Below are 10,092 nucleotides of genomic sequence, written 5' to 3'. Positions count from 1 at the left end.
ACTGGAATCAAATCGAAAAATATATATCGATTACAGCACATTACCGCGATCACAACGCTCTGATGATAATTATTAAATTTCCAGTCGTCACCGATACGACATACGAATTAAAAGCGGTCATACCGTTTCCCGTTTATGACCACGCTAACATTTTCAAAACAATTAAAACCGCGCACGAATATATCGCGTTAGATAAAGAAAATAACAAATACATAACCTTAACCCGCGATGAAATTAATAATTGTATCCGCGGAAGTAAAAAACTCATATGCGAAAACAATTTCGCGACGTACCACATATCAGATAACGCACCTTGCGAAGTCTTAGCACTCACCGAGCCGGGACGTCAACCCGAGAAATGCGAGACCCGCCATATCATATCTAATGTTAGCATATGGACAGCACTAAACGAGCCCCAAGCATGGCTATACTCGACCGCGTCACAGACCATTGAACTACGATGTAAACACAAGCCGAGTAAAAAAATAAATATAATCAGATCAGGTAAAATAATACTAAGGGACGCGTGCCAACTAAATACAAACGACCTCACAATACATTCGAAAACTCTTCTAGGAGAAAGCGATATTAATATTTGTATACCAACATATAATATCACTATGATACCAATCAAAGATAGAACCAACATCGCTAAAATTACGTCACAATTAAAAAACATACAAAGAGAACCAATTGTACGAAATAAAAACGAACTACTACAACTAAGCTTAGATTTAAACAAAATGCGTTCCGAACTAGATAATAATAATGTTGCGGCAAGAACAAAAACAATAATAATATATTCCGTAGGATTAAGTACAACATTAACCGTATTTACTGCCATTATTATAATTATTACTATAATAAGAAAAAAATATTGTAATAAAAATAAACTATAATTAATCAAAAAAAAAAAAAAAAAAAAGAGACGTATCACAAGCTCAACGTTTTCCCCCCGAGGGAAAGGGAATTTGTAAAAGAAAAAGGCTTGAACAAAAAACAAAACATTCAACCCTTTTTCTTCTCCCTAGGGGGGAGGGATGTTATATCCCGAGCCCTTAGCAACAGAGGCTCGGGAATAACGTCGGAATGTCGCACGCGCGCGACCGTTTAGCTTGATCGGCAGAATACCGCCGATCAAGGTAACCCGGCATTTCCGGCCGGGACGCGAAGTCCGAGGACAGTCGCGGTTGCCACCCGCGATTCCGCTGATTGCTATGATTTTTGGCATAGCAACAGTAGGAGATATATAGGGGCAGCCGCGGCCCGGACAACCAGTCGCTAACTAGTATCTCGCATGGAATCTTTAATTAAACGACAAGTGTAAAAAAGGAAGAAAGAAATAAAGAAGTGAACAAGAATAAACAAAGAGGCGACTTTATTCTCTCAAATATTACAAGTATCTCCGGAGAACGAACCCCACGGCACCCTTGCGGTGCAACAGGTGCTACTTTTGTTTTTGCTTGAAGTAGTGCAATTCTGGATTTGAAGTCGTTGTTCTCGATCGTAGTTACCCGAATGTAAACTACGGCAGCATATGCTTTTTCTGAAGCATCCGAAAATCCATGAAGCTCGATTATGCAATCGGTTGAAAAGGTATAAATCCAACGTGGTAATGAAATTTCTTCGATTTCACGCAATTCCTTGCGGAAAATTTTCCAAGTTTCTTGATCCTTTATTAATAAAGGTTGATCCCAGTCGATTTTTTGGAGCCAGAAGGATTGCAATAAGATCTTGGCGCGGACGATGACCGGGCCCAGCCACCCGAGGGGATCAAAAAGTCGCGTGGTTTCCGACAGTATTTCTCGTTTGGTAGGTACCAAGTCCGCTGTAGGGTTAACCTTAAAAGTAAATGAGTCAGTAACGGGATGCCAGTGTAGTCCTAAAATAGAATGGCCCTCTGCGGGGTGCCATTCAAGTGGTTCTCCCTGTCCTTGGACCGATGGTATTGTTTTCAAAAGTTCCGGTAAACTAGCGGCCCATTTTTTGAGCACGAAACCGCCCGCTGAACAGATTTTAATGAGTTGATATAGTTTTTCCTTAGCGTCGGAAAGTGTGTCCGCTCCGGTCAAAATATCATCCATATAAGTTTCCTTTTCCAAAATCTCGGCTCCGCAAGGGTAGTTGACCCGTTCATCCTCGGCAAGCTGGCGTAATGTGCGTATTGCTAAGAAGGGGGCCGAGATGAGACCATATGTAATTGTATTAAGTTGGAATTCACAAATAGGATCGGAGGGCCAGCTACGCCAGAGTATTCGCTGATAATCTCGATCGGATTCGGTTATAAGGATCTGACGGTACATTGTCTCGATATCAGTGGTTAAAGCGATTTTATAGCAACGCCAATTATTTAATATATCACCGAGAGGTGCTAATAAATTAGGTCCACAAAGTAGTTTGTCATTTAAAGATTCTCCCGTCGGTAACTGCGCGGAACCGTTAAATACGACGCGGATTGCGGAATTGTTTTCAGTTGTTTTAAATATGGCGTGATGCGGCAAGTAGCAGATGGCCTTGTTTGAAAGGTCGGCAGGAGGTACTATGGACATATGCCCGAGCTTGATATATTCTGTCATAAATCTTGTGTATAATACCCGAAGTTCGGGTTTGCGCTGAAAATTTCGCTCCATGCGTTCAAGCATGCGTAAAGAAAGCTGGCGCGAGCCAAGAAAATTACTATTTTGTTCCCTTATTGGTAAACTGGCCATGTATCGGCCGGAATCAAGACGCTTATGATATTTTATAAAATGTTTTTCGCACCAGATATCATCTAGAGTTTGAGGAATCGCTCCCCCCTCAACCTCCTCCTGCTGCCAAAAACGCATGACTAATTTTGCTAAATCGTGTTTTGTATTGCAAAGGTGAACAATTGCCAGAGAATCTAACGTACTGCCCGTTGCAATTCCCGAAAGAATCCATCCCAAAGCAGTTTTTTGCGCGACAGGAGAATTACGATTTCCTTTACGAAGCCCGTCTTCAATAATGAATGCGTGAACCGCGGCACCGAGGATAATTTCTACCGGATCAGAATCCTGAAAATTCGGGTCAGCCAATTCCAGGCCTTGCAAACGCGGCCAATGGTTTGACAACTGAACGGATCGTTCTGAATTGAGAGAAACGCGAGGCAATACAAAAACCGAAACCTTTAATTTATAAGCGCTCCGGGTACTTGAAGTAATATCGAGTGTAATGCAACCGTGAGCTTGTCCGGATTTAGTGCCGCCAATACCGAAAATGGCAGTTGTAGCTGGTTGGCGGGGCAACCGCAATTTTTGAGCTAGTGATTCTGAAATAATAGAAACTTCCGAACCCGGGTCAATTAATGCACGTACGAGGATTTCCTGGCCATAACGATTTTTAACATATATTCGCGCCGTTGCTAATAAAATAGTTACATGCAAGCTTAAATCATTACGCAAGTGGAGAACAGATGCTTCCCTTGGCTGGGTTGAGGCGACGGTGGTTGACGGTTGTGTGCTTGTCGGCGTCGTCGAGATCGTCGTGGTAGGCTTGGCGCCGGCTGTAGTTCGTTGACCTCCGGCTCCGGAGTCTGGGGAGCTGACGCAGGCTTCGTGGATGGTATTGTGGTGTCTTTGTCCACAGATTGCACAGCTTCTTGTAGAAGGGCAGGTGGCGAGGCGATGTTGTCCAAAACAGTTGAAGCAGAGCTGGCGAAAGGAAGCATAATCCCTTCGTGCCTTGGGGCCCTTTTTTGCGAATTCGGGACAGCTCAGAATATATTGTGGACCACTGCATAGCACGCACCTTGATGACCTTTTTTCTGGTGAGGTAGGAGATGCTTTCCCAATGTAGGATTGTCGCTGTCCTCGCGAAGTAGTAGTTGATGTTGATTTTTGTTGAAATCGTTCAAAGTTTCCCGGTACGGGATGGAGAGCCTCCAAGGTTCGCAATCGTCCTTCAAGAAACGTTTTCAATTCCTCATACGTTGGCGGATCGCTTGTGCAGCTAATTAAAGTTTCCCACTCGCGTCTTGATCGGGGATCCAGCAATTCAGTAATAAAATGCACGAATAAATCAGAATCGGCAATAGGGCGCTCAATTCCTTCAAGAGTTCCGACGGTTTGCAGCATCATATGAAAGAGCTTGCGCAAGTCGGGAAGAAATTCCGCTTTCATTTTTGGCATAGAAGTTAGAGATGCGAAGCACGCGCGCACCAGTAATCGTTTATTAGCGAAATGTTCCTCCAAAAAATCCCAAACACGTTGATAGTTTTCGGATGTCATGGGAATGTTCCGGACCATTTGTTCGGCCTCTCCTTTGAGGCATCCTTTTAAATAATGTAGTTTTTCCACATCTCCAAGAATAGCGTCTTTAGAGATAATAGATTGGAATAAGTCTTTAAAGGCTGGCCATTCTTCGAATTTGCCCGTAAATTCTGGCAACTGGATACGCGGTAGCTGTCTTCGAGCGACCGCTTCGGTAGCTATATCCCGTTCGGTGTCGGTCCTTTTTGCTTCGTTTAAATAATCAAGAAAGGCGGTTCGTTGAGTAATATATGACTCCTCTGCTTCGGCAAAGGTTCCATCCTTGATGTTGGCATGGCTCTCAATCTCCTTCCAGTGAGATGTACACAATTCATCGTGGGCCGCCTCGAATTTTGCCCAATTGCTATCGAGCAGCTGAAGGCGAGTTTCTACGGCGCCGGTGATAATGTTTGCAGCACCGATTTTCCGTAAATTTTCAACCGCACGCGATATTCGTCCGTATAGCTCAACTTGAGCATGAATTAAAGCTTCGTAAGACTTTGACATTTTCCACAATTCATTCACTTCACTCAAAGATCACTAGAACGCTTGGCTAGGATTAAATGAGAGGCGAAGATAAGATATCCGGCTCGAAGGACCAAATGTTCCGGCAAATTCCAGGTTCACAAGAATGAGGTGAAGGAGTTAAGAAAGGATGATTTATTTTTAATGCGTTCTCGAAAATTATGCACTTTATTTTTCACTTGCAGAATACAAATTTCACCAACGCGAGCCACGCGAATTTGAAAGCAAGCGCGAAACGCGAAAGTGAAAATGCGAGCACACAATTGCCTTTTAAAACAGAGTTGAATTCGTAACGATAAAATCGCATGAAGTGTCTTCGGGCAAGACTCAGGGGATACTGACGCTATTAGCAGATTGATGACAAGTGCTTAGCACAAGTTCTTTGTTTTAGCGAGGACGCGATCCCGGGGTTTCCGGCGATCTCAGAATCTGCAGGATCGTCTTGCGTTGCTAGCCGGATGTTATAGTTCTAATTTTACAATTGTTCGTGACGTTAGCCCGAAAATGGCACTGCGTATTGGCAGAACGTTATTAAGACTGAATACGTGCTTAATCTTTGTCTGATGAAACAAAGAAAGGGCTAGCATTAAGCGATATTTATTTAAAGTGCGTATTGAGTGACGCGACGGCGCCGGGAAGGCTAGGAATTCGTTTCCGCTAATCATTAATTATTTAAAACTTATACACCTACTATTAAAAAAAAGTGACATTGGTCTGGGACACCCTGTATATATATATTTTTTTTTTTTTAATTTTTATTTTTCTTTTTATTATTATATGTTTTTTTTATTATTTATTTTTTTTTTTCAATTTTATATATTTTTTTTAATTCTTTTAATTCGAACGTATATGCTGCTGTTTTTTCTACTGGTATAGTTGGATAAACTTTTGGATGTAAATTTTCCATCTCTAGATGATTCTGGGCGAACGTTGTTTCTGGATCTTGTTTAGGAGCGCTGGCCTTCTCGTATTTGTTCCTTCCTTTTCCCAGATGTAGCAGTAGGTTGGTTATAGAATCCCAGATTGCTCCTATCAAGTAGATTGACCATCCATAAACCGTGTGTAAGGCATAGCCATGTACGAGAGTATCTATTAATAATTTAATTGCTCTGCAAGTAAGATATATTCCCATTAATCCTGCGCTAATATTGCCAAAAATTAAAAATTTGCTCCAAAATTTTTGCCAGGTTGATATTGCGATTCTTTCTATCGATGCTTTGTCAATTAAATTAGAGATTGAGCCTCCTTGGATTAATGTTGGTTCGCCCATGATTCCTCTTGCAAGGGTGTTAAGAATGGCTGGTCGTTCGGCTGGAAACATTATGTGATTTTTCAAATCGTCTAAATCCGTTTGTGTATATATTCCGCTCGTGGCTAATGATCCTGGGCTCACATATTTCCAAGTTGGTCTTGTCATTGGTTTCATGACAGTAGGACGTACTGATTCCACTGGTCTTGGCAAAAATTTATACCACGAGTTATCTAATCTGAACATTGCTGGAGCCAAAGGGTTGCAGTTTATTTGAGTTCCCTGTTGTAATAATATATGCGTTTGTGGTGTTAGGAAATAAGTTTCGTTTCCTCGTATTACTGGAAGTTGATCGTAACATTCTTCTGTGCTTGCAATTTTTACTTCCGTGGGTACACATTTTATAATGTGAATTACTTCTCCTGTTGATACGGCCATGTATCCTGGTCCTTTTATGAAGTGAAAAGCGAAGATGTCTGGCGATTGTGTTGCTATTGCTAAAGAATTTCTTAATAATTGTAATTCTAATCTGCATTGTTCTAGTATTACATTTCTGTATAATAAATTAAATTGCTGTCGTACATGCCTTTCTACGTAAACAAATTTTGAATTAACATATGTGAATAAATCGTAGGATGCCGAGGATCTGTAATTTTTAAATATATATCCATTTGGATCGGTTAAAAATATTACTAATTTCGGATGCTCAGTCTGCGTTAATGTAAATCCGCAGCTCGTATATTCGCCCGTTCTGGTTAAGGCAAAAACTATGTCTCGTTGGTTTATGGTGTACACAATTTGCGGTGGTTCTACGTTATAGTCGGTTATGCTTTCGGCGATTCCTCTGTATAAAAGACTGTATCCTCGAAGATTGCAAGTGTCGCCCGGCTGAGGTTCCCAGAAGGTATTGCCTCCTTCCATATCGGTGCAGCGTGTAGCTTTTAATTCGCACACAACTCCGGATCTTAATAACACTTGATTAGAATTTAGTCGGATGTTTGCAGAGTAATCTTGTAGAGTTATTTTGATAGTGCTTAATACGATGACTTGCTCCCATGTTCCGTAAGGATCGGAGTAGGCGGCTCCGGAACAGGCTCCGTCGTTGTCCACACTTCCGGCCAGGACCACAGGACGGCTTGCGGTAGCATTCGGTTTTAATCCGGTTATTAGTGTGTTGCCAATCGTAAATGTTCCATCCAGATGCATATGTTGACATACTTCTCTAGAGACTTCGTGTATATATGAATATTTTCCATTATGCACTTCCATGGTGTGCGAAAACATTCCGCATTTTTTAATCATCCGGTCTATTTCCACTTTGCACTGTATAACTTTCACACTTGTAAAGTCGTCTATTTGAAGTAGCTGTAGATAAACTTGTGTAGTATTTATTGAAACGGTCGGAATATCACATTCTTCTAGGTCAATAAGAGATAGCGTCGTTAGATTAGCTGCTGCTGAGCCACAATCGTATCCTATTATCCCATGGGTGGAAGAGATCGATATAGTTAGTAACAAGAGTATAATTAATTTGCGGTAATGGTCCATCTGAAAAATTTAATTGGTTAGTGATTTTTAATATGTGAAATTCTTAAACGATTAGGATGCACAATTCGGCTATTTTTATTGATTTTAATTTTTATGTTATTTCTATTTAAAATTTCCATAATTTCGTGAGGTCCAGAATAATGATCACCGAATTTGCCAGGTTTCGGACCTTTTAACATGAATACGAAATCACCGGGTTTAAAAGTTTGCGTATTTAATTTTTTATCGTAATATTTCTTTGATTTATTTTTTGCTTCGATTACGTTTTCTCGTGCATTTCCTTGTATAGTATGTAATTGAGTGACGAGGTCTATTAAATATTCATCGTAATTAGCTAGTTTATCTTCTGGTCCCAGTGGTTCGTTTGATGGAATTCTGGCAATTTTTCCGAATACTAATTCGTATGGTGTATGTTTAGTGGCTTCGTGCACGCTTGTATTGTAATTATATATCGCGAGACTTATCCACTTATCCCACTGGTTTTGATTATTCGCGTATTGTTTTAAATATTCCCCCAGAGCGTGATGAGATCTTTCCAATGAGCCATTTTATTGCGGGTGAAATGCTGTAGTACGGAATTTGCGAATTCTGAATATTTTGGCAACTTTTTTCATTAATTCACTTATAAAATTTCTGCCTTGATCCGTTAGAATTGCTTTTGGAGCTCCCATTATACAGATGAATTGATTAACAAATGCTTCTGCTATTGTTTCGGAGGTTTGATCCGACAATGGTATTCCCATGCAAAATTTAGTTAATTGATCTTGCATTGTTAATATGTATTCGTTTCCCCTTTCCGTTTTCGGCAAGGGTCCCACGATATCCATGGCTACTTTATCGAAAGATGATCCTGGTGTATCGGTAATCATCATTGGTTGTTTAGTTTTCACTCTCACTAATTTTTTTAGTTGACACTGTAAACACTGCTGTATGAATTTCTGGATATCCGTTTTTAAGTTCTCCCAGTAATATTTATGTTTTATTCTGTTGTATGTTTTCGTTACTCCACGATGTCCTCCTGTCGGTGAACAATGTGTTTCACTTATTATTACTGTGCGTAAATCGGCTGGTGGATATTTAATTAATCCATTGCAAATTATTATTTTAGTCGTTGCTTCGATAAAAATTAACTGCAGTAGTCGTTTGATGTCGCTCCATGGCACGTTATTAACAAAATCTGTTTTTGCTATGCTGATGGTTTCCAGATTGAATTCTTCGGAAATTGTTTGCAAATCTTTTATAGCATTTTTAATATGATTTAATGTCATTGTTGGTCCTTCTCTCGATCCTTCACTGATAGGTAGAACTATGTGATAATATTTTTTGTATTTAATTATTTCGGCTTTTCCCACTGTAAGTGATGGTATTTTAGGGAGTTTATTTCGCTCGAATAATTTTTGAGATCCAGAATCTAAAGGTTTTCCGCTAGTATCTGTAAAGTATGTCACGTTATCTTTTCTCAAGAATAGTAGGTCACGAGTATCTATAACGTTGGTTTTCCTTACGCGTATATCGGTGATAACTGGCGTTGATTTTGTTTCAGATTCGTTATCACTCTTATCCTCGTGCGTTTTACTTTCTTGGTCGGAATTTTCTTTATTTTGTTCTCTTTTAGCTGTTTGGCTCCGTGTTTGAATTCTATTTGTGACTGGAAGATTATGAGTTGACACCTCTTTTGTTATTTGAAGTGGCGGCTGTTTTTCTTCTTTTTCGAGAGCAAATTCATTCTCTATTTGGTCGTCGATCGTAAAATCTTCATTATCAGATAGATATAATTTAAAATCTTCTTCCTCTTCTTCTTCTTCGCTATCGCTGTCAAATTCTTCTAACATTTTGGCAATTATTTCTGCATCCTTAGGATCATCTGGATTTAAAGTTTTCTTTCGATGAATTATGTTACACGGTGTTTGTTCCACTGGATTTCTTGATAAGGCGTCGGCGTTGACATTTGTTTTTCCGGCTTTATATACTACCTCGTAGTCGTATTCTGCCAGTTTTAATCTCCAACGCAGTATTCGCATATTGGCGTCTTGTGCGTTTTTAAACCATAATAAAAGCTTATGATCCGTGACTAATGTAAATTTTCGACCGTGTAAGTAAGGACGAAAATGTTTCACACAGTAGACTATTGCTAGAGCTTCCTTTTCGTAAGTATCGTATTTTATTTCGTTATCACTTAATGTTCTGGAGGCATAAGCTATAGGTTGATCTTTATTAATTTCTCCTTGTGATAATATGCCTCCTATTGCGATTCCAGAAGCGTCTGTGGTTAAGATGAAAGGTTTTGAAAAATCTGGATATTGTAGCACGGGTTCTTCACAGAGTTTTTGTTTCAAGATTTTAAATGCTTCCTCTTGAATGGATGTCCATTTGAAAGCTATATCGCCTTTTAACAGATTTGTTAAAGGCTTAGCTAATTTAGAAAACTCAGGTATAAATCTTCTATAGTATCCTGCTAGTCCGATAAATTGTTTTATATTTTTTGATGTTTTGGGCCGTGGAAAT

General features: G+C 39.8%; 2 protein-coding genes across 2 annotated transcripts; both read right to left on the bottom strand.

The window, feature by feature from the left end:
- Positions 1 to 824: 824 nt before the first annotated feature.
- On the bottom strand, positions 825 to 4,772 carry LOC139110887 (uncharacterized). Its single transcript, XM_070670847.1, has 2 exons — positions 1,429 to 4,772; positions 825 to 858 (listed from the first exon to the last, which is right to left on the bottom strand). The coding sequence occupies exons 1-2, from the start codon at positions 4,770 to 4,772 to the stop codon at positions 825 to 827; spliced, it is 3,378 nt and encodes a 1,125-aa protein (XP_070526948.1).
- Positions 4,773 to 5,583: 811 nt separating this feature from the next.
- On the bottom strand, positions 5,584 to 8,426 carry LOC139110886 (uncharacterized). The gene has a single exon (XM_070670846.1). It carries the CDS (start codon positions 7,585 to 7,587, stop codon positions 5,584 to 5,586), a length of 2,004 nt encoding a protein of 667 aa, XP_070526947.1. The 5' UTR covers positions 7,588 to 8,426.
- Between the last annotated feature and the right edge of the window lie 1,666 nt (positions 8,427 to 10,092).

Source organism: Cardiocondyla obscurior, linkage group LG22 (assembly GCF_019399895.1).
Source record: "Cardiocondyla obscurior isolate alpha-2009 linkage group LG22, Cobs3.1, whole genome shotgun sequence".
In the NCBI taxonomy this organism is placed as follows: domain Eukaryota; kingdom Metazoa; phylum Arthropoda; class Insecta; order Hymenoptera; family Formicidae; genus Cardiocondyla; species Cardiocondyla obscurior.
Note: the sequence above shows the minus strand (reverse complement) of the source record. Positions and strands in the feature narration are given on the sequence as shown.